The sequence below is a fragment of the Prosopis cineraria genome, unplaced genomic scaffold, assembly GCF_029017545.1.
Source record: "Prosopis cineraria cultivar Desert tree isolate PC_DT_omini unplaced genomic scaffold, ASM2901754v1 PC2, whole genome shotgun sequence".
NCBI lineage: Eukaryota > Viridiplantae > Streptophyta > Magnoliopsida > Fabales > Fabaceae > Prosopis > Prosopis cineraria.
This window is the reverse complement of record NW_026555333.1, coordinates 40,608,447-40,632,223: the sequence shown is the minus strand read 5'-3', so window position 1 is coordinate 40,632,223 and position 23,777 is coordinate 40,608,447. Positions and strand designations below refer to the sequence as shown.

Sequence of the window (23,777 nt, the reverse complement as noted above, 5' to 3'; positions counted from 1 at the left end):
GTTATATGTTATCGCAAGCCATATTAATAAAAGATATTTTTTAAAACAATACTTAATTTTATCTACTTAATATCTTTTAATCTAATCAAATCAAAACACATAAATTACTTAAATGTCTTAATTTAATTAAAAACATGCATATTAAATATATAAATGAACGAGATGAATAATAATTAAATTTATATTAGGAGGCCGAGGCAAACAATTTATTAGGAGCCATTCTTAAAAAATATCTGCAATTTAGAAAAAACTTCAGAAATTAAACTGCCATTAACAACATTCCTTAATATTCGGTAAGATAGTTAACCATGACTTCTATCCGTAGTTGCATAACAAACCTTATGAAAAAAATCCCCTAGGTGAAAGATTTCAATTAAATTCATAATAATTCATGTATTGTAGTAGTAGAAATGTAATTTTAGCAAGAAAAATTTTGAGAGCTTAACCCAGACTAATCTAGTAAAAATCTTGCGGGCATCTCTTTAGCAAGACTAATCAAAAACAAAATTTTGATATGCTCACTAATAAGCTAATAAACCAATAAACCGTGCAACACAGGACAATAAATCAGTAACTACATCATATTGCAGACTTAAAAATTCAATCCAATTGGTTTGGATTTGATCGGGATCTTGTTGATAGATAATCTGTAAATATTTTTATAAACTATAAATGCTCTTTGAACTCAAGATGGTACGCCCTTGCATCAATCGGAACCCATTTCACCTAAGCTTTTTTCAGAGAGAGAGAGAGAGAGAGACTCAGTATTATGTATAATAAATCTGTTGTCCATTAATCTCAGCCTGAAACATAGGATTGGAGCTCAGTATTCGATGTGCAAAATTTCGAATATCTTCTCTGGTGGATTGTACTGATATTCGAACCAGCTCTTTCACTCCCCCTTTGCAAATGAACTCATTGGCATTGTCCTCTGTTTCAATTACAAAAATGATCAATAGCTTAAAACAATGTTTCTAACAATCGCTTCCAAAAGAATATTGGAATTCTGTAGTAACATGAAATGTAATGCAAACTTAAACCACTAATTCTTATAGAAACATATTCTAAACAAGCAGAGATGTTAAACCCTAAATCCAATGCCATGTAGAGAGACAAGAACCAAGTACTAATAAGTTTCTCATGGGGCAAAAAGTTCTTGAATGATGACAGGCTAGACCAAAGGACAACAGCTAATAGACATGCGTATTTCCTTTTTTTTCTTTTTGGTGCAATGAGAAAAAGTAATGTCACTTCCATAAGGAAATTAGGAGGTAGAAAGGGATTCAGCATTTTCCCTAAGCATTTCTCAAGGCGTGGCTGCAGGGACAGGTAGGAGCTCTGAAGAAAACTGCAAATACATAGCAAATATATCTTTTTCGATATTAAAAAAAAATGATAAAATACACTCGATTTTTTCCAGGAAATCGCATGTTTTCTTTTGAGCAAGTTCTGGGGAAACAATCACCACCATAAAGTGGTTTCCCTACACAACTCAATAAAAGGAGGACAAAAATAAACGAATCCTCTGCTATTGCTACATGAAACTTCTGAACCCCAGTTCACTCTTTCAAATTCCAACTTAAGCCGGAAATGATGACCAACAGACCTAAATACTTATCATTTGTTCAATTATTTTAGCTTCTTAATATTCCATCCCAAGTAATGTCCTGCAGAGTAAGCAGCTCACCATTTTGTGCCAAATGACACAGTGCAAGCTCAATGTGTCGCCGGGTTGAAGCTGAAGAGGTATTAGAGTTGGCAATCAACCATGAAAGGGCATCATGTTCCATCAATAGAGAGCAGCCTTTTGCTTGCCCTGCACAAATTGGATGTTACTACAGAAACAAAAAGAAGGAATAGTTTGGTCCATAAACTAAGATCGGTCATAAACCTTGAACTCTTCCTCTAAATTCACATTTTGCAAAGTTAGCCAATCCCCTAGCAACCTGTGCAATGACATCAGCATTCCCACATCTGATCATTTCCAGGAGTGCTTTGATACCTCCATCTTGATTCAGAAGCATATGTAACCTCTCTGTCAAATGTCAATCAGAGACTCTACATCAGAGCTAAAGCATACACCCATGTGAAGCATGACTTGCGAAGTCATCAATGTATTGTGTATGTGTAAGTGCGCATGCGGAGGTGAGGAGAGAGAGATAAATAGGGGGGGTGCGTGTGTTTTTTTCCCTAGGGGTTATCTACTTTGAGAGGAGGGTGAGATGAGTTTACAATCACATCCAGGACAACATATATAAGGTTAATTATTTAAAACCTCAGTCAGGTTAAAATTTCACATAGGGAACGTCAGAGACAACTTCTGCTTACCATTTCCACATAAATTAGCAAGTGCCCCAGCAACCATCCTTAGGGTCTGCGGATCAACTGCTCTTGAAGCTGTCTTTGCTAGCAGCCTAGCACCTCCTTTGCTCACTATTAAACCTTGGCCAAGCTCTAAATTCAAGAAGTATATTAATAAGTCGTCATCACTAAATAATGGTTATCGATTATAGATGTCTTTGGTTAAATCAATGTAGTTCTTTTGATGAACCTTTTCTAATCTCGTGAGGATTACAATTTTCTCCAAAAATGTAATTTTTCATTGGTTCCATTTTTGTAGGAAAATGAAGATTCTTTGGGAACTCCAGAAAATTTTCCTGAAAATATTTCTGCGGCAAAATTTTCTTTTTCTTGTTTCTTTAGAAAAATGCTGGTTAAGTAAAAACAAAACTTAGAAATGGTTTCCTCATTTCCAGAAAAATTCTTCATTGAAAATTTGGAAAAAAATTAAATAAATAGACGTCCATCCATAAAATTTTCTTGTCTTGCAAAACAAACAACTTAAAAAGAAAATCTTAAATTTTTTTTTGGGGGGGGGGGGGATAAGAAACACACTGTCCTTCGTTCTACAATTTTATCAAGATAAAAAATCAGAGATCAACTTGGCAGTCTTGTCCTCAAAGGATAATCCCACAAATTCTAGCTTGATAGGTATACTGTTTCTCAAAACATACTCTTTTTAAAATTTATTTTTTAAATATATGAAAAAGTATAACCGAAAAAGCAAGACGCAATAAAGCGTAGTTGACCACAAATAAGACGCCAAAAAAACCTTCAAATTTACCATTCATAGCCAAATTGGCAATAGCCCCAGAAGCCACTCTAAGAATTGTTGAATTTTGCGATAATTGCATTAATGTAAGCAATGCATCCAATCCTCCTTCTTCAACAATTTTTTCCTGATTAACATCTGAAAGAGGGAAACATTCTATCATTGCAAATATGGATGAATGCAATCAACAAATTGACGGCTCATCTGAAAAGGAAAATAGTGAGATAGAAGCCAAACTTTTAACTTAGTTTGAAACTACAATAGAATGATGAATGATAAGTCAAGTATCCAACCAATATTTATTTTACCAGCATAGACTATGAAGTACTTTCAATGATTTGCTTGTCCTTTACTGTGTCATTAAGCTTAAAATGACTCTCTTTCTAATTAACTCAAGCAATAACAAACTAATAAACTACCCCTTCTCTCAACCTTAGTGTCCCTCATCAACCTTGCTTCTCAGATCATAATCTCCCCTCGGAATTAAGCTCTGCATTAATAATGTAACCGCTAATACATTTCTTCGTTCCCAATTACTGTCATATAACCGACTTGCTTCCAATTCCGGCTTCCTTTGGCTCATTCATTAAGCATTTATTTCACCCTACCTATTCCACTGTTTTGTATGATATCATATTTATTTATAATACTCTGTTGTAAGAAATAGAGCCCAATAGGATCATACAATCCATGAAGCCAACTTCACTTAGTGAGATGAGGCATGTTCTTGCTCTGCACAAAATTCTCTGGCCAAATTCTGTGTCACTCTTCACCCAGATAAAAGGAAAATTGCATATTTACAGACTATCTGGCAAGGACAACACAAAAAAGCATAGTATAAACTCAGCTCTTCTTTCTTATCCAGGCCAGACAAGCCAGCTTCTTCAGGCTGGATGGTCGCAGCAGAAATCACGAAGGAGAAACACCAAAGGGAAAAGTTGCCGAAGACAACAACCCTTCACAACTAATATCTAGAATGAAATACAATCCAGTAACTCTCAAAGCATTCCCTAAAAGGATGGGTTCCCTCTTTGCCATCAGAAATATCTTTTTATGGGTCTCTTAAGACAGACTTCATTCAGGATCCCAGCACTATAAGTTTCTCTCTCTATTCCTTAATAGGAAAGAAGCCTCATTACTAAACTTCCAAGAAATGGAAGGGATAAAGCTGGAAACCATCAAGAAGGACATTAGATAACAGGTCCAATCCTTTTGCATCCTTTGATGTTAATTGCCTTGCTCAAGACTCCAAAGAAGAATAGATTAAAATCTTTAATTCCCATCCCCCTCATTTTTCTTAATGCACATTGAAAGTAATAGAAAAACAAAGAAACTTTCCAACATTGACTCTGTATACTATAAAGAGCACTCTGCTCAATGAAACTTTGTTTCGGAGACTTCACTAATTAAATGCCATTTAAACCATGAAACTTGCAGGGATTAAGAAGTTCTTCTATTGTGATTTTTCTTTTTTGGCGTGAAACACTCCTCTAGAAGTCAGTATAGACCCTCCCTTCAGACAGAATGAATTCTTCACTTGCATCTATATCAAGATTTTAAACTTTTAACGCAACTTCCTTATATCTGATTCTAATGGTTTCTCATTACAACATCTATACATTCTTTGCCTGAATTGTGCAAGGTAACAAATAAAATTCTCAGTAAAAGATATGTACAGAAAGACCAGCTCAAAAGCTTATAAAGAAAAATAACACGAATGAGTCGAAAAGCATATGCAACAAGAGAAACAATGACAATACTCTATTTCTAATAAAGAAATAAAGGGGAAAACGGCATTATATCACGTCCTGTACCTTCAGCTGCAAGATTGGCTATCACCTTTAGAGCTTGGATTTGAGTATCTGAGTCCTCAGACTTCAATAACTCTAATATTCTTTGAAACCCCACTGAATTTTTCTCGACAAACAGCATGCAAATCAATAGACCAAAAATATATGCAGGTGATTTGTCAAAAATCAAATGGAATAATTCTAAAGGTTTCTTGCCTTCTTTGCATATCTTTGCAATGGCAGCCTTCTGACTAGAGATCGCCTCCTTCGATGGTTTAATCTTGTTTGGCATCATAGGGGATCCATACTCCAAAGATTCATGAAATGTATTTTCCTTCAAAACAGATCTCTAATTCAAAGAATTAAGAAGGTATTAATATAAGATTTTCAAGATCAACAATAAAATAAATCCATAGATCAAAATAAAAGGAGAAAATTACCTTGATATCAGTCTCAGTTTCAGACACGTTCTTCTTAAGTTTTAATAGCTCATTTTCAAAATCTTTTCTCTGCTTCTCTTCTGTCAGGAGTCTTTTCCGCATAACATGAAGTTCTTCATTCAGTGTAACCTTCAGAATTAATTACTGGTAATTTAATATTTTCATTTAAAGGATAAATAGTCACTGGTCTTAATCTTAATTCAAATCAATTCAACACATTTAAGGAAAGGAGAGTTCAAGAAGACCTATCTATTTTCACTTACCTCCCTCTCTAATAGATCTTGATATTTTGATTTTAATAAATGGAGTTCAGTTGCAGTAGTTTCATGTAAATGGGACATCCCTTGAAATCTCACCCGGAGGTCATTGATCTCTTCCTGCTTCTGGTTCTTGGAACAAACAACAGTACTTGTAAATCACTTAAAAGTTATTAAATCAAGGTTAACAAAAGCATACCAAAGAAATGTAGCAGAAAGGGTAACACCATTCTGGCTCAAAGTTTCCAATACTATTATTAAGGGGAAAAGTACAAATATAATGTGTTAGAATAGTGTACATATTCTGTAATTAGTGACTAATATGTTGATAGCAGTTGATGGTTAGGAGTTGATATACTAGCATTTATTAGCATTGTTGATCCCTCTTGTACATATACCCTTGTACCCTAAAGAGTAAAATCATCAGAAACTTTTCCTTCTCAATATTTTGTCACAATGTAAATATAGAAAGATGGTTTTTCCGTAGGATCCAAAATATATATACGTAGAAAGATGGATATGGGTTACACTTCTTTTCGGAATTTTAAAGAGAACCAACAAATACATGACCTCAGAACGTACATTTTATTCCTTCTGTCTGCCAAATACAAAACCAAGCATTAAATAGCTCAACACTAGCACCCATCTCCAATTCCTGATCATTCTAAAATCCCAATTTTCTAGTTCTAATAACACTCATAAGCACTCCTAAACTATAAAGGACATAAATGGAAAAAGGAAAATAAAAAATTAAAATAAGTAATAAAAAAGCAGCAGCAGCAAGAAAAGGCGCAAACACTCAAAACCCTATTAAAAATACAAGCTAGCCAAAGAAGTATGTAAAGAACACATGAAAATTTCAACAACCCCGTTCAAGCTGGTGAATAGATATTAACCAGTCCCTACTTGTTATTCCAGGTTTATAGCTTCGCTCTACCAACAACCTTGGTCAACAGTTCAGTCACCTGAAACTGAACTGATGTATGATGAATTTCAAATGCCCCTAAATCAAGCTTCTCTATAATAAACTATCCATCTAACTCTATATGTTTGATTGAATTGATTCTATCATGATAAGTAGGTTCTTCACAGTACTTACGGTTGTGATATTGTCATAAAGAAACGTCATAGGAGCCTCTACTGAATACCATGTTGCTGGCTCTCAACACAAGCCTTAATGAATGACACCTTACTCTCATGAATAATCACCCAAGACACAATTGAATAAGTCCCTCCCATTATCCAATCTTGGATCATTGACACTCAATTGAAATTGATTTTTAATAAGTGAAATTGTTTAAAGATTGAAGAGAATTCAGGTTTCTCTTTCACAAGGTAAATCAAGCGATTCTGGTACAATCATCAATAAAATAACAAAGCCCTTTGCCCAGTTATGGTTTTAATTTATTGGGGGGCCAATGTCGTTATAAATGAAGGAAAAAGGACTAAGGGATAGTGATTATAAGCAGGACATGTAGATTTCACAAGGTTGGATCATAACTGGATTGAGACTTCTATTACCTAAATAAAGAAGCAGCATTTTCAGATACTAAAGACCCAACCTAATTTGATATCATGATATCACTAAGTCTAGTTGTGAGAGAGAGTCGACTGAAATGCTTCAATTGTACATTATCGAACATGAACATGCGAATTACAATATATACACAGTGCTAGGCTAATCTAATCCCTGATTTCTAGCCTATGACCAGGGAAGGAATAATCACCATTAATTCTAATGGTCAGAACCGAAGGAGAAGGGATAATAATAAAAACAAATCAAGCCTAATTACTATTTACACAATTAATGGGATTTCCACACTCCCCCTCAAGTTGGACTATATATGTCAATCATTTCCAACTTGCCTACAAACTTTTCAAACGTCTCCTTGTTCAAGCCTTTGGTAAAGATATCTGCGGTTTGATTCCGTGACAGCACATGTATGAGTGACACAAGGCCTCCCTCAATCTTTTCTTTGATAAAGTGTCTATCAACCTCAACATGCTTGGTTCTGTCATGATGAACTGGGTTATGTGAGATGTCTATAGCAGCTTTGCTATCAGTGTACAGCTTCATTGGAAGTTCTAACTCAATCCTTAGCTCTTCTAATACCCGTTTTACCCATATCTCTTCACATATGCCATGAGCTACTGCTCGAAATTCAGCTTCCGCACTACTCCTTGCAACAACATTTTGCTTCTTACTCCTCCATGTCACAAGATTTCCCCACACATATGTGCAATATCCTAATGTTGATCTTCTATCATTATGGGCGCCTGCCCAGTCTGCATCTGTAAATATCTCTACATTCTTCTTCTCTGTCTTTTGATATAATATTCCCTTTCCAGGTGTGCCTTTCAAGTATCGTACAATCTTGTAGACTGCTTTTAGATGTTTCTCTTTAGGAGTATGAGAATGTTGGCTTGCTACACTTACTGCAAATGCAATATCTGGTCTAGTATGGGAAAGATAGACAAGTTTCCCAACTAGTCTTTGGTATCTTCCTTTGTCAACATCTTTCCCTTCATTTTCTTCTTCCTCTTCATCTTCTTCTTCTTCTTCTTCTTCTCTGTCATCTTTTTTTATCTTCTTCTTTTTTGATGTTACTTCAATGGGTGTCGTACTAGGTTTGCACCCTAACATTCCTGTCTCTTTTAGCAGATCGAGGATTTATTTTCTCTGGGATATATAAATCCCTTTTTTAGATCGCGCTACTTCCATTCCCAAAAAATATTTCATTTCCCCTAAGTCTTTGACTTGGAAGGATTTGGCCAATGCCTTTTTGATCTTTTCCATCTCTTCATGGTCATCCCCTGTGAGGATGATGTCATCCACATATACGCTCAGAATAGTTTTCTTTCCTTCCCTGTGCTTGAAGAATAATGTATGATCACTCTGCCCTTGAGTGAAACCTTCCTTTCTTAGAACTTTTGTGAACCTTTCGAACCATGCTCGAGGTGACTGTTTTAACCCATATAAGGATTTTCTTAATTTACAGACTAGGTTCTTTCTCTGGGCAGGGAATCCAGGTGGTGGCGTCATGTACACTTCTTCCTTTAAGTCTCCATTTAGGAATGCATTCTTTACATCTAACTGATACAATGGCCAATCAAGGTTTGCAGCCAGGGACATAAGAATTCTTACTGTGTTGAGCTTAGCAACTGGTGCAAATGTCTCTGTATAATCAGTTCCATAGATTTGGGAAAAACCTTTTGCCACAAGACGAGCCTTGAACTTTTCTACAGTACCATCTGCTTTGTACTTCACTGTGAATACCCATTTGCAACCTACAGCTTTCTTTCCTTGCGGTATCTCAACCTCTTCCCATGTACCATTTAGCTTGAGAGCATTCATTTCTTCCATAACAGCGTTTTTCCAATCTGGGGACTGTAGTGCTTCTTCAATGCATGTTGGGATTGTAATGCTATCCAGATTGGTAGTGAAAGCTTGAAATCGAGGTGAGAGAGCTTTATAAGAGACAAACTTGTCTATTGGGTGTTTAGTGCAGCATCTGGGTTTCTTCCGAAGTGCAATGGGAAGATCCAAATCTTCTTCTACTTCCCCTGGCTGATCACAGTCAGTGATATCTTCTTGAGGTTCAGGATTTGTCATTGGTTCAGAATCATGGTCAGCTTCGAGAACTTGGGTCTGGTTCCTTGATGTTTTCCTCCGAACATAAAACCGATCATAGAATTTATCAGTGTTTGTTCTCTCCCCCTTATTAGGATCCCCCTCGGTGGTAGGTACATTATCTAGTTCAGGTTCAATTGTTAATGCACCAACTTCAAACGGAAGTTCTAATGGAGGTTCATACTCATAGGGTAATTCTAATTCAAGTGGGAAAGAGGGTTCTAAGGAAGACTCCAAGTCACTCACACTCTCCCCCTGAGTTGGAGGTTTCGGATAAAAGGATTCATCTTCATGGAAGGTGACATCACAGCTAACAAAGAATTTGTGTAAGAGGATCATAACACTTGTACCCTTTTTGGGAAGCAGAATATCCAAGAAAAATACATTTAACGGCACGGGGGTCAAGTTTACTATTGTGATGAATGTGAACAAAGACAGTGCACCCAAAAACTCGCAGTGGAAGGTTATTTTCAAGGTGAGGAATAAGATGGGTGATGTGAAGAACCTCAAGTGGCGTTTTAAAAGATAGGATTCGGCTAGGCATTCGATTAATGAGATGGGTGGCGGTAAGGATGGCATCACCCCGATAAAATTTGGGTACATTATGAGTAAGAAGTAGGGCTCTAGCAACCTCTAAAATGTGCCGGTTTTTTCTTTCAGCTATGCCATTCTGTTGGGGGCTAGAAGCACAAGTGCTTTTATGAACAATTCCATGGTGTTGTAAGAAATTGCCTAAAGAGTTATTGATAAACTCAGTACCGTTATCAGTATGTAGGATTTTAATAGAGGTGTGAAACTGGGTTTGAATCATTTTGTAAAAGTTGATGAATACAGGGACAACATCAGTTTTGTCTTTAAGGAGAAAGGTCCAGCAAACACGGGTGTGATCATCGATAAATGTTATAAACCATTTTTATGTGTTCTGTTCGTAGTCCGGCTAGGTCCCCAAAGGTCACTGTGAATAGTGGTGAACGGTTGGGAAGGTTGGTAAATATTGCGAGAAAAAGTGGTTCTATGGTGCTTTGCAAGTTCACAAACATCACAATAAAACTTGGAGACATTTTTATTAGAAGTAAGAGAGGGGAACATTTGACTCAAATACTGAAAATTGGGATGACCAAGACGTTGGTGCCATAACAAAATACTACTATCCTTAGGAAAGGAAACTTTATTGCAAACGCTACCATACTCTTTAGAGGATGCATCAAGGTAATAAAGACCATCAAATTCTCTAGCATTGCCAATCATCGTCCCCGTTGACATTTCCTGAAACATACAATAGTTGGGAAAGAAGTCAGCATGACAGTGTTTATCCTTGGTCAATTTTTGCACAGATAACAGATTACACTTCAATTTTGGAACATGCAGAACAGAATGAAGAACCAGCTTATCGGAAACTTTTATGTCTCCGACACCAACGACTGGAGATACTGTAGCGTCAGCAATTTTAACCTTAAGGGAGCCACTATATGGAGTATATGTGAAGAATAATTCTCGATTATCCGTCATGTGATCAGAAGCACCTGAGTCCACAATCCAGGGATTTGCAATACACAGGTGCTGAATGACATGTAAGGCTTGTAGGAAGTTACCTTTGTGGACTACCGTGGCTGTTGGCTGTTTTGTGCTAGGCATGTGGAGGGTATTAAGAAATTCCATGAACTTGGCGAATTGTTCAGGAGGGAACTACTAGGTGGCTGGATGTACTTGAGGTATTGTGGGCCTATCATCACTCTTTTCTGTGCCAATGTGATAACCACGACCCCTTGGCTTTTTTGGTTTCCAGTCTGGGGGTTTGCCATGAATATCCCAACAGGTATCTTTGGTGTGACCTGTCTTTTTACAATGTTCACAAGTTGGTCCATTCTTCTGGCCTCTTGGATCTGCACTTCTAGTGACAAGTGCTAATGGTTCTGGTGCAGTAGTAGTCCCCTTAGCATCAGTTTTCAGCATAACACGCCGACGTGCATCTTCACGTCTTACTTCAGCAAATGCTTCACGGACAGATGGTAATGGTACGAGACTCAGGATCCTCCCCCTTACCGCATCAAGTTCTGGATTGAGTCCTGCTAGGAACTCAAATAGCCTTTCTTTGTCAATGCGTTTTTTAAACAGGGCAGCATCCTCAGCACACTTCCAGGCATCTTCATTAGTCAGATCCAATTCCTGCCAAAGAGCAGTCATTTCAAGATAATAATCATTAAGGTTACAGGAACCCTGACTCATGTGCCACAATTTAGTTCTGATTTCAAACATTTGAGAAACATTTTCTCCATCAGAATATGCCTCTCGTACAGCCTCCCATATCTCTCTTGCAGTAGGTAGATACATAAAGCTCCTTTTTATTGTTGGAGTCATCGCATTAATAAGCCAAGAAGCCACCATCGAGTTTTCATTTTTCCAGAAGCGCAGAGCTTTCAGATTTGAGCCATCTGGAATCACAGAATCGCCATTGAGGAAGCCCAGTCGTCCACGACCTTCGATAGAGAGCTTCATCGTCTGTGCCCACTCCCGGTAATTGTCTCCGGTCAGTTTTTCAGAGACGATGAGGACGTTTGAGCCCTCTAGGCTCGGCATCGACGCGTACGGTCCCCCCTTCTGGCTCGAAATCAGATTGTCGAACCCCCGAGAATCACTTGCAGAGTGGTTCGTTCCTTCTTTCTGATTCGGAATCATGCTATCGGAGTCTCTCGGGTCAGTCGCAGATCATGTCTGGGTGTCGCGTACCGCTCCAGTCGGCTCCATCTCCGTTTCCGAATCAGATAAGTTTTCGATCTCTCCCTCAAGCTCTGATACCATGTGAGAGAGAGTCGACTGAAATGCTTCAATTGTATATTATCGAACATGAACATGCGAATTACAATATATACACAGTGCTAGGCTAATCTAATCCCTGATTTCTAGCCTATGACCAGGGAAGGAATAATCACCATTAATTCTAATGGTCAGAACCGAAGGAGAAGGGATAATAATAAAAACAAATCAAACCTAATTACTATTTACACAATTAATGGGATTTCCACACTAGTCCTAGAAGAAAGCTATATTACCAGTAGGATCAACTCCATGGATGAAATATAAGACCCCACACTCCTCAACAACCATAAGCTAATGCAATCCTAATCTTTTTGAATGCCAATTTCCAAACCCTAATAACACTAAACCTGTGCAATGAGTAATCCTAAACTAAATAGAATAAAAATTAGAACACACAAAATTAAACTGAATGATAAATAGAGCCGGTAATTCAGGCCAACCCGAACCCGCCCGAAAAAAATTAGGTCGGGTTTTGCTATATGGCTTTTTTTAAGAGGGTAGGATACTTTAAGCATGGCCAAGCCTGACTGTTGGAATTTCCAGCTCTATGTATATAGAGTTTGGTAATTTTCCTGATGGGCCAGCCCAAACCCGGCCAAAAAAAGTTAGGGTAGGGCTTGACTCTATGAGTTTCTTTAAAAGAGTATGATACTTTAAATCCGACCCGAATAAGCCCGCCCTGCTCGAATTACTGGTTCTAATGATTAAACATCAAATAAAATGTGTTCAAACATTAATATTACAATAAAAAAATTATAAAAATCACAAGCTAGTGCAAAAAGGTTGGATGCAAAGCACAAGAACTCCTAAATGCATGATAATCAAAAGAATTTTTACATAATAGTGCTTCTCATCTAACTTTTAACATGCACTTAGCGAGAAATGCAATGAATCTGATTCAATTTCAAAATGTTACGAAACTATCACAAAATGAATCCCCAGTACAGCTTACAACAATTTGTAAATGCTGAAGAACATCCATGAGATCAGATCCACTGAGAGCACTGGTAATTTCCTCAACAATTGAATGAATATACTTTATGAAAACGCTTTAATTTGTATAGCTAATTAAAAAGTGGTAAATATGCAGTTGTGCTTCAGTAACTGACAGACAACTTGAGAGAAAATTAACATCATTCTTTGTCATAAAAAATGAAAAGGAATCGAAAGGGAAGCAGATTGTTAAAGAAATAAGTTGTGAAAAACATTAACTAAGTTCACCTGTGCTAAGTCTTGTTGATCGCTTAGGAGTCCCTTTGCCAAGTCTAATTGTTCCTGGGCACATTCAAATCGGCAACGCTCATCTTCTATCTGTTTAACTAGCTCCATTACTTGCTTCTCATGCATTTTAGTGGTTTCAGCCAGGGCCGTTTGATATGCAGCATTCTCTACTTCTTTTTGCTTCTCACAAAGGAATAGAAGAAATTTAAGGAAATATAAAGTATCAGAATCATGTTCTCATTATATTCTAAAATATGGGAGATTTACAAAAGAGACTTACAGGAAAACACAGTATTGAAACTAGTTCCAAAAAAATCCTATAAGCCATGCAGGAAAACAAAGTATTGAAACTAATTCCAAAAAAATCCTATAAGCCATGCAGGAAAACACAGTATTGAAACTAATTCCAAAAAACTCCTATAAGCCATGCAGGAACCTAGTGGGTGCGTGCATGCGTGCATGCATGTACGTGCGTGCTGGCTCATAATACATACTTTAACACAAAAATTGACCGGCTACAAGATACAACTTTTTTTATCATTTATATTGATATGATATAGAGAAGCATTATCAGCTGTTTCTAAAATTGGCTAATTGATTACAAACCTTAATTGACTTTTGATGATCATTTAGAAGCCTTTGTGCTGCATCTAGCTCTTTTGCAGAGTGTTCAGCACAACAATGCTTGTCTTCAATCTGCTTAAGCAACTCTGCAATTTTCCTCTCATACATCTGAGTGGTCTCTACCAGTACTCTTTGAATTGCAGAATTTTCAAGGAGTTGTTGCTACTTATGGTCAAATAAACATCATCAATACCAATTGACATGTAAGAAAGAATTCCACGCCAAAAACATATATTAGCTAGTGAGAAGAGAAGAGAGAGAGAGCATTGTAAATAGATTTTGATCTTAAAAAGACACTTTGATGAAGAAACCTCTTCATTAGCCATTTAATTCGCCTTGTCAATTGGGGTTTTTAATTTGCAAGTAGGGTTTAACAAGGATTTGAATAAAGGTTCTCATTGGCCAAGTAACAATGGGCATTTTTTTTCCAGCCATTATCCATGTAACTTTAAGATGCCTAAATCCCTAGATTATTAAAATTTCTTACTTAGGTTATCCATAAATAGTCCTCTAGGAAATTATAATTGCTACAAGTCTATTTTGGAAGAACAGAATAAGGATAAAACTATTTCTTTGGTTGAGAACTGTTAAACATCCACATCAAACAGCAAGGCCATGTCACCATTGAAGATTCAAAGGTCGATCACATGACTTATTACTCTACAGCATGTGTTTTTAAAATATATATATATTTTTTCTATATCATTTCACTGAATTTGTTGTCATTTTATTTTGTTTGTATACGTGTTTCTGAGGTGATCATGTATAATCTTTACACACACCAGATTGTACTCAATGCATTCATGAATAGATTTTAACAAATCACTCTGGAAAGAACTTGGTTATTATTTATCTTTTAAGCAATCCTAATTTTGATGCTCAAAGAAAAGAATGATGCAAACAGTATAGATTTGATAAACAAAGAAGTGCATTCTCCTCACATATGGTAGCTTTAAGCACCAAAGCAAAGAATGGAGGTCTTTGAGTCAGGAAGCACATTTTATTTATTGTCTTGGCTGATGACCACAATACTGGCTTCAAAGAACCTGATAAGGTTTTTACCATCCCTAGTCCTTTTTTTATTATGTGGGCCATGCTACAAGTTGTGAGGGAAACATCGACAGCAACAAGGTAACTTCGTTACACTGCTATCAGACCCTAAGAATGGAAAAATCATTGACAAGGATCAATTTCCAGAAACCTATTACTCCAGACTTTTTAATTTTTAAGCCTCGCAATCCTTAGTTTCCTCTTTATCAAACCGTGTCAGCCAACTTCAATATATTGACTATTGTGGTCTAAAGAAAAGAGATGTCAAATAGTCACCACTCCTTTGGGTTCTTCAAAGGTATAAGGTATAAGAAAAGTATCCCTCAAGGTTTTATTGCTTTGGGGCTAAGACAAGAGTTAGCAAAAGTGGTAACAATACAATTAACAAATACCATACATATAATGTACTGACATTGTAAAACGTTAATATCATTGGGAACTGAAATTGCACAGATCAAGAGTGAATTAGGAAAGCAGCAAAAGCTCGATCTCACAGAAGATTTACCTCACTTTTCCTTTCCAAATTTGCAGCCACTTCATGCAATGAACCATTTTGATCTTTCTGACTTTTAAGTTTGGTTAAAATGTCCTTTAACTCCCCTTTCAAATGCATGTTCTCCTTTTCTAGAAACTGCCAGCATTTGAAAGTTACAAAAGGACAAAAATTAATGTTGGAAATTTAAAACACAGGAAACTTGGAAAAACCATGGCTTTGAAAACCTGACATGGACTCAATGCACAAAGGCCTTTCAGACTACAAGAGGAACAAACAACTACCTCAGACCTTGTAAGCAGACTTCTCTTCGTTTCAATTATAGCATCTTGACCTTCTTTTAGCTGTTTCTCCAACATATCTTTTTCATTTTCTCTCATCTTCTGCTGCCTTTCAACTTCTGCAGTAAGAAGGTCCACTTGATTTTCAAGCTTACGGCATAAAGCTTCATAATCAACTTCTTCTCTGAGCTTTACCTTGTTCACAATCTTCATTGCCTGCAATTAAGCAAGTGAGCTTGTCAAGGGAAATTTATCTACCTTGAGAACCGTTAGCTCTTCCTTGTAGTTGATATTATGCAATATCACCATTTCCCATGTCCATGGTGGTCACATATAAATACATTCTAATTGAAACGAGCTAATTAAAGACATGTTCAATCATGCAAGCCTCATTTCATCTTTTATTGTATTCTCATTTCATGCTAGCCACAGAACAAAAAATGGGCTGTACTGATGTCCCCTCCAAGCATTGCAAAATGATATTGTCTTTAATCAGAATATATTCATGTACTCAAAACAAGACATGCATTAACCACTTAATTGAAAAGAGATTTCTAAACTAAATGATATAATAACGTGAAAAACAAATAAAGTGAAAGAAATTAATACAGAATTACTAAAATTAAGAATCCAGGTTGCTATGTAGATTTTGTACTTGGGAGCTCAGGAATCTGGATTATATACATCCTTAAAATCCAATTACATTCTGCTCTTGGACTACGAGAATGTTCTAGAAACAATCACAGAATGAGACGTGAAAACCCATTAATGAAGGTCATGATTGCTGTGCATGCTTTAAGCAAGAATAATCTATTGCAACACATAGGTTGAAAGCATGTTTTAGGGCCTAAACTTTTCACAATATTCCCCAACCAGGTATCAGTCCATTTATGATAAAACTCTATTGGCAGTCATACCAAAATCATGCTCATGAAGTATAAATTTATCGCCACATTGCTTAACCTAGATTATTTTTTCTTTCATTGGCCCCAAATATGGAACAAACATTCTCATAACTTCTCCATATAAATCAAAAAAACAAGAAATTTACATCAAATGAGAATATAATGATCAATCGTTTGAGTTAAATTTCTGAAATTGTTTGGATTAGAAAAAATTCTCTTAATACACTCTGAATTAATCAAATCCTAACCAAATATGAATCCCTATCAAAACAGATTGCGGAAAGCATAAAAATACATTCACTGTCACAGAGAGAGAGAGAGAGAGAGAGAGAGAGAGAGAGAGAGAGAGAGATGGGTCTCTTCAGTTGTGAGGAGGGGGGAAGTGCAGCTGTAGCAAGGTAAAAATGCAAAATGTATCATGGCTAGAAACCATAAACATATTATCATTAACTCACTCGCTGTCCAAACATTACTGTGCTAGAAGTCTCAGCATGGTACTTCGCAGAAGGCCCAATTGTTATAATAAGAGAAGTCCTTGAAGACCCTATTTCCAAGAGTAAAAATTGTTAAAAACCTATGAACAATAAAGTGATGGGAGGAAGCACAATTACTCTAAGAACAAGATAAGTTATGCAGATGGTCTTGAAATGAACCATGAATTCAAGTTGCAAGTCTGGACTCCCATTTGATACCTGTGGGCTTTTCTTCAGCTAATACACTTGTACATTTTTCAAGCAAAAGGGAGCCAAAGAATATCAAATGCAAAAAAGTTTTAAGAGTGAAACAAAAGAAGAATTCCCAGTTTATAATTTTCACTGATAAAATACAAATACAAAAATACAAGCATTCTATCCCAAAAGTGAGATGATTTATCCCAGCTTTGACTCAAAATTTTAAGGCCGCTCAATTAAAAAAGAAATTTCATTTAGTTATACGTGACTCCACAAAAGGAAGAGACATCAACATTACCTCCTTGACGTAAGTATAATATAAAAGTATTGTCACATTGACATAGAGAACACACACAAGCGCACCCACACACAAAGGACAGCTATTTCCCTCAACATCGGTGGAAGATAAAATTCTCCACGCTCTATATTAGACCTAAAAACTGTCTCTCCCTTAGAATCACACAAAAACTATATGCACCATGTGATTATGTCATACAATAACCTTGAGATACTGAATGTAGTCGTCATCGCCGTCGTCATTATTAAAATATATATATATATACATACAAATTCTTGTGTTGAATAAATATCCACCGCTGCAGTTTTGCCTTTTTTTGGCCAACATAAAAAGTGGAGGATGCTAACCTCCACACTGAGATAAAGAAGTCAGCATTCATCTTTTATAAATTGATTTTGGTTAGTGCAAACTACAAGCATTATCAGCATGGATGTTTCACATTGCAACATTTAGAAGCTCTGAAGATATGGACCAAAAAAGGAAAACAAAAACTTAGGAATATGACCTCCAAATGAATCACGAAGTAGCCTTGTAAGCTTGGACTCTCTTGTTGGTATATGTGGGCTTTTTTCAGCCAATGCATTTATGCATTTTCCAAGTGAAGTGAGAGAGAGATTAATGAATTTAGCCTCTTCAAGCAAGTGCCCTTCACTTCCTACAACAAGAGGAAATGTGTCTAAGTTGATATTTCATACAAACCATTTTGATTAGGAACCGCACATGACAATGAATTTATAATTTTTCTGGAAGTAAATCTTGCCAAATATATTAAAATTAAAAAAACCAAGATAGCATATTGTCCAAAAATGACAAGAAAAAACATATAGCATGGCTTTTAAAAGGACAAATCAGAGAAAAACAAAATTATAATACAAGCACACCACAGCAATAGGTCTTGGACAGGAGTACTCAATCATGAATAATTTATAATAATAATTAGACTAACCGGATTTATCTATCCTTTCAGATCCTGCAAGATCCACAATTAGCAACTTGCTTTTCTGAATCATAGGTTTATTGTTGTCAACGAAAGCATCATTTGTGATAGTTTTATCTTGACAAGTAGTGTCTTCTACTTTTTTTCCAAGGATGGATCTGCGAATTTGAACCTTCAAGTACAAAGGGATATTAAGCATTCAGTGTTTTATATATCCAATAGGAGAAGCAGAACCAAATTTTGTTGTATTATTGAACAAATATCCTGAATTATACAAGAGAAGGAAAAAAGGGAGATAACGCTATACACACCATAAGAATCACATGACTCCTTGAAGATTCTGTATTCAGCTTTGTGTTAGCTACATGACGATTTGCCTCACCTAGTTCAAGTAATTGCACAAAACTATCAAGATCTTGAACTTTAACCACTTCAACACCAGGTAATGACACTTCACCACTCTTTGGGTCTCCATGTATAGAAATGTTACTTTTCTCTGGAGCAAGCAAATCATGTATGGACTCCATATACAACTGGAGGAAGAATATCATAAAACAAACATAACAATTTAATTTGTCAAAATAGCAAGTTGGCAATAGTTAAAGAGTTGTCAGAAAATGACATAAATTGACAACTAAAATATAAGCAATGTGGGACTACTAGAGACTTCTTAACAAATATTATGCACACACAATACACAACTCAATGCATTCTTCCTCATTTTTCTTTTTACTAGTGATTTTGGTTGATTTTTTTCGCTTATATCTTGAAGCTTTTTTTTAAATGTAAACACAACTTTTTAATGTTGATGCTTTCTATTATTTATCTATATTTTTTGTTTAAACTTGATCTTTTAAATTTAACTTAAATATGCTTTCAAAAAGTGTCTAACACTTTATCATTCTATCAACTTCCTTCTTAATTTCTAAATGGAAGACTTCATCCATGATTAATATTATTAATCATGTATTCATCGACAATAGATCATACTACCAAGCATTCATAATATTTTCTTTAAAAAAAATATATATTTACACGTAGTTCTTATTTGATTATGATACATACATTAAAAGCATATTAATTTAATGCCAACCAGTTCAACCACAATTCGACCATGGTTCATTATTGTGATCTAGTGCCTAGTCTAGTCCAATAACCAGCCAATTTTTAAAACCTTGCCAAAAAATATGAATTTCTTATGAAAAAATGAAAAATAGCATAACACTTTCATAACTCAAAAGGTTGTAAGGCCATGCTTCCACAGAAAATAAAGAACTAGCTTCTACTCACAATTACTCAACAAAAGCCACTACATAGCATCACAACTACCTAAAAGGCCAAGCTTTCAGGTAAAGCTATCAATTAGAGTCAGTCTAGCCCTTCAAGACCTAAACAGGCTAGCCCTATTAAACCCGATTATATCTCAAAGCTTCATTTTGGTCAGCTCAACCTTGACCCTCAAGGCCTCAACCCTGTATTTTTTTTTTCATTTTTCAATTTAAAGATCTAAAAAAAATATTTAAAATCTCAAAAAAGTTATAACATATAATAGTAAGTCTAGAAAAACAAATTTAAGTCAATACACACAACAACAAATTTAAGTCTAATAAAAAACAATATCAAAAAAATCAGCACTGAAAATAATTAGACCTTACTAACATCATCAACTAAATCTTAATGATTTTCATTGTCATCAATATTAATATAATTTCATTCTTCTCCTTGTGGAGCCTCATCAGTGGAAAAGATATTAAGCTTTTTATATATTCTTTCTTCATCCTTGTGAAAATGAGGCTAGGGTTTTAAAATTAGTGTAATATTTAATTTTTTTAATGCCAAAATTTTAAAAATTATAAAAGGGCTTAAAAGGGTCATTTTATACTATAAACTAGCAGCCCGGCCCTAAATTTTTTCAGGCTTAAAAGGGCCAGCTTGACATGCTTGGCCCTAATTAACGGCTCTACTTTCTAGTCAAGTTTGAATACCTGCAAATAGGAAACTTCAACACTATCAGATGCAGATGTGCAGGCAATTATGTCTTCCACAGCCCTAACCATAATTCCACGCTCTGAAGCATCATCTTTACCCAATGTTCCAACTGTGTATGTTTTACCAGTACCTGTTTGACCATAAGCCATAATTGTCCCATTATATCCACTCAATACACTCTGCAAGAACACATCAACATTTCTAATGTAGTTAAGAATGAAGAATGATGTTTGGCCCCAAAAAACAAATGAAGAATGATGAGTCCAGACTACAATATCCACACAATCATTAAAGAACATAGGCTTCAACCAATTTACAAAGTGGCACGTTTTTGTAGCATTCCAAATATGCAACTTCAAGCAGCATGCATAAGTGAAATTTTCAGTAATCAAGAGTCAAACTTGTGGCATAATCTTCAGTCAAGTCAAAACATTAATTATAATTCAAACAAGTGTTGATGGTCACTTACCTCAACTACAGGTTTGGCAACAACATCATAAACTCGCTTCTGAGAGGCAGTTTCTGTGAAAACTTCATCAAACCTATAAGATTCAAAACTCCAGTTGTTTTTTCTCAACTTTAACCGCTTCAGCTACAAGGACGCAAATCAAAATATTAACAAATAATAAAGAATCCAGATTTAAGGGGAGAAAAAAACAGTATCTTAAACCATATAATAATTTTTGGTGATTGTTATTTGTACGTGAACTACATGCATGACAATCATAGAAGGTAATGCAAGAACTTCTGTGTGAAAGGATGAGAGGGCTGGCCTGATTTTGATATTAGTGGTAATTGTTATTACCTCTGGCTGTAATTCAATATAGTCAGAAAAATCAGCATCTGAAAGAATTTCATCTGTATTTTTTGGCCGAAGTCGCACAGCAACTCTAACCCTTTGAGAATCTAAATAGGGAACAAAGAAAGGATCAAACTCAATAAATACGTGTTTACCCCACAAATGAGCCATACTTGTTAACCACAGCACCAGTTTCTTAAACTTAAAGGACCTCCCTTCAACAAACTCGTAAAAAGATGATAATATACAGTTGAGACATTCCAATACCCAAAAAAATCTGCAAACAAGTAAATAATATAACAAGCAACAAGTGAATATGATAAGAAAATTTCAAAACAAAAGTATGGAGAAAAGCATTAAAAGTAATAGCTAGCTGATAGGTTAGACCTTCACACAAATAATTAGTGATTAAATTGATTTCTAAAATTACATACAATGACTTGTTAGCATATTAGAACCAAAATGAAGAATCCTCAAGGAGGAAATTATAATAATACAATATCCATGGACTTCACTTTTCAACCTAATCTTCTGAATTAAAGACTAAGGTGGTCAACAACATGGTTGCAAAGCCTCCATGACCAAGGCACGGAATTCTCTGCTGCTTCTACTCTTCATATTTTAAAGAAGTCTCAGCATTGGGCCCATGCTCTATGAACTCTTGATACTAGAGGACTTTTGAGCGGAGAGGTCTGCTAGAGTTAGCAATAAACTACTAAAGGGCCTTCACTTTAGCTTAACCTTTTGATTGAAGTGATAACTGACCTTAACACTTTAAAACATATAACGGAATATAGAGTAAGAGCCTAAGGGGTAAAGGTTGATCTAGTCATGCTGATTTTAAAAGAATAAACTGGATAGACAGTGGATTGATGATAGGAAAAAAAGAAGCTTAATACAATAGGAATGTGCGTACTGCGTAGCAAAAAGCCATAATGAAATTATTCAAGAGTCACTGAACCAACATAATTACTCACCAGCAGAAGCTTGGGCAGAACAGGCCAAATAGAAGTTTTTTCTTTTTTTTTTTTTTTGGGTGCTTGGGGCGGGGGGGGGGCCGCATTCCCTTTCATTTTACAATCTCTTAATGTGCACATGTGTTCTGTCACGTGGTTTACTTTAAAATTAAGTTGGACATGATTCAAGGTCCAATCCCTGCTACTTTCCCTTCCCCAATCCCGACTCCTTTGATATTTAAATATAACAATACAGAAATAACCATACGGACATAACGAAGGCGCTTAAATCCTTCATTGATGATAGCGGAAAGCAAATAAAACTTGTGGTGATTAATACATTAAGGTCTACTAAGATAACACCCCAAAAAATATCGAAAGAAAATAGGGAGAATGACAAATAAGGTCCTTTTTTCAATTCAACACTGACGATTCCAAATTTCAGTACTCCTCATACCATGTTAGTACCAAAGTTTCTATTTTGACATTAATGTTCTTATAACATCCTTTTTTGTCATTCTCCCAAGAAAATACTTTACGCCATTATAACCTAATAAGGATAATCTGGTTCAACGTATAACCGCACCATGCAAGAAAGATCATATTACAAACAATAAGTTCAAAATCTACGTCAAAACAATATTCCATTGTCTCTGTCCAACCCAGCATTAGATTGGGGGCTACATACCGATATCTAACAGAAACAAAAGAAGATGCTAGGAAACAAAAACAAAAACTTTTACACAGTAGGTTTTCAAACACTATCCTTCCAATGAACTCGAAATCACCTTGTTCATCATCATCCAACGGAGCAGTATGATTACTTGAAGCGAGCATCCGCCTGGGAGAAGCAGAAGGAGTTCTGGATCGAGCAGGCTGCGGCGGAATTTGCCCATGAACATTAGCCGTATTCAAATTTGAAGCAGCACATGAAGAAGAAGAAGAAGAAGAAGACGAAGAAGAAGAATATCCATGAGAGTGAGCAGTAAGGACTTGTCTGTGGTGCGTTCTCGAGGATCTGAAAGCAGAGCTGGAAGCCATATTGTTTGATTGAGCTATGGTTGATGAAGAAACATAATAGTGGAATTGGGATTTGGTTAGAGAAGAAATGGAATGAAAATGAAGAGAAGAAAAGGTGAGGTAGAAAGAGTACAAATGGAGGAATGTGCTTCCCGCGTCATTTCATTCATTCGCTGTCATCGTCGACACAAAAATTTTGACAAGTGAGACGGCACAGTAAACGTAGTTTGTCGCTGTCCAAGACAAGCTTCACCAGCCTGGTAGGCCATGTGTTGCTAAGTGACAAGGCAGAATCGTACTCTGCTCGGGAATAATAATAATAATAATAATAATAATAATAATAGCAAGGTGAAACTGAACTAGTGAAAAAATAAAAATAACAGTATAACACAGGAATGACAGAAAGTCAGAAAGACCAAAATAAATGGAGAAAACATGATTGAGGGCCTGGAAAATAATTGCAAGCAAGGCCCAGGTAAATTTTAA

At 35.9% G+C, this 23,777-nt stretch overlaps 1 protein-coding gene across 3 annotated transcripts; it reads right to left on the bottom strand.

Annotated features, from left to right (window-relative positions):
- Nucleotides 1-563: 563 nt before the first annotated feature.
- On the bottom strand, nt 564-23,470 carry LOC129303058 (kinesin-like protein KIN-UC). Of its 3 annotated transcripts, none has more exons than XM_054942063.1 (21): nt 23,060-23,470; nt 21,322-21,422; nt 20,986-21,108; nt 20,513-20,695; nt 18,839-19,060; nt 18,537-18,699; nt 18,096-18,245; nt 17,077-17,165; nt 15,720-15,932; nt 15,448-15,573; nt 13,875-14,054; nt 13,269-13,448; nt 5,606-5,731; nt 5,343-5,471; nt 5,119-5,251; nt 4,927-5,019; nt 3,125-3,250; nt 2,329-2,454; nt 1,892-2,035; nt 1,688-1,816; nt 564-931 (listed from the first exon to the last, which is right to left on the bottom strand). In XM_054942063.1, exons 1-21 carry the CDS (start codon nt 23,310-23,312, stop codon nt 768-770), a joined length of 3,153 nt encoding a protein of 1,050 aa, XP_054798038.1. In that variant the 5' UTR covers nt 23,313-23,470; the 3' UTR covers nt 564-767. The 3 variants fall into 3 exon arrangements, with proteins under 3 accessions (XP_054798038.1, XP_054798039.1, XP_054798040.1); XM_054942064.1 differs by having other exon boundaries at nt 5,606-5,725; XM_054942065.1 differs by lacking the exons at nt 21,322-21,422; nt 23,060-23,470 and having other exon boundaries at nt 20,513-20,646.
- Between the last annotated feature and the right edge of the window lie 307 nt (nt 23,471-23,777).